At 60.8% G+C, this 1,165-nt stretch overlaps 1 protein-coding gene across 1 annotated transcript in view; it reads left to right on the top strand.

Annotated features, from left to right (window-relative positions):
• Positions 1-121: 121 nt before the first annotated feature.
• CLCN7 (chloride channel, voltage-sensitive 7) overlaps positions 122-1,165 on the top strand; it is a gene marked incomplete at both ends in the record, with an annotated part of 9,972 nt that continues 8,928 nt past the window's right edge. Inside the window, 2 exon segments of the mRNA XM_008945319.1 lie at positions 122-231; positions 913-993. Coding sequence (XP_008943567.1) covers positions 122-231; positions 913-993 — 191 coding nt within the window.

Here is a 1,165-nt window from a genome sequence, read left to right as displayed (position 1 = left end):
GAGGAGGCTCCTCAGTGTCTCCCGGGATCTGCAGCCTGAGAAGTGTTTTAGTGACCTGTTACCAGGGTGGGAGGGATGGTACCAAACTGCTGCTGGGCTTTTCCTTGAGCTGCTGCCCCAGACATTGACAAGTTCACAGAGAAAGGGGGCCTGTCTTTCTCCCTGTTGCTCTGGGCCACCCTCAATGCCAGCGTGGTGATGGTGGGCTCCGTCATCGTTGCGTTCATAGAGGTAAGAGGCTGGGACTGGTTGGAAGCTCTTTCTGTGGGGGGAGCAGGATTGAGTTTTCAGCAAGCAGACACGTTTGTGTAACAGCAGATGCACTCCTGCCAGGTTAGCCACCCTCCTGCCAGGTTGGCTCTTGGTAGCCCCGGTTCTTCGGTGCTGGCCCTGGCTGTGATTTTTGGGTTTCTCTGGGGCTCTCAGGCTGCTGGGACGTGCTGCCCTTCACTGGCAGCCTGGGGCAGAGGGTGAGCTCCAGCCTCAGGCACTGGTGCAGCTCTCCAAAACGTCTGCCTGGTGCAGAGGGGCCACATGAGCACTGGCAGAGAGCAGGCTGGTGGGATGCCTCAGGGACACCAAGAACAAGCCAGAGACTCTGACTCATCACTGTCTTCATTGTGGCTTTGCCCGTGCTCTCCCTGGCCACTAAGTGTGAGCTTTCTGCAGCACTGGGCCTCTCGCTGTGGCACAGTGGTGGGAGCACCTTGGTGTCCCCCCAGAACCTTGCTAGCTTCTCCTTCTGAGTGGCAATAGGTGCCTTCCTCAAGCCCACCCCCAGAGCCTATAAATAAACTTGGGCCTCACCTCCCTGTGGGTGTGCTTGGCCCGTGCTGAGGGCCAGGGCTGGGGTGGCCGGTGTGTCCCTGTGCTGGAGGTGGCAGCTGCTGACACTCTCCCTGCTCCCCACAGCCCGTGGCAGCTGGCAGTGGCATCCCCCAGATCAAATGCTATCTCAACGGCGTGAAGATCCCGCACGTTGTCCGCCTCAAGGTAGGAAGCAGGAGGTGGTGGGATGTGTCTTCTGCCCGTGGTGGGACCCGCTCTGCTGGGCTGGCCCTGGCCGTGCTGTGCCCCCGTGGGGTGGTCCCTGGGGTGCTGTGGCAGAGGAGGAGCTGCCCCGAGCTCCTGGCTCCGTAGCTGTTAAACCTCCCGCCCTGGGATC

Source organism: Merops nubicus, unplaced genomic scaffold, assembly GCF_000691845.1.
Source record: "Merops nubicus isolate BGI_N331 unplaced genomic scaffold, ASM69184v1 scaffold31158, whole genome shotgun sequence".
NCBI classification, from domain to species: domain Eukaryota; kingdom Metazoa; phylum Chordata; class Aves; order Coraciiformes; family Meropidae; genus Merops; species Merops nubicus.
The sequence above is the reverse complement of the archived record's forward strand: the minus strand, read 5'-3'. Positions and strand labels throughout refer to the sequence as shown.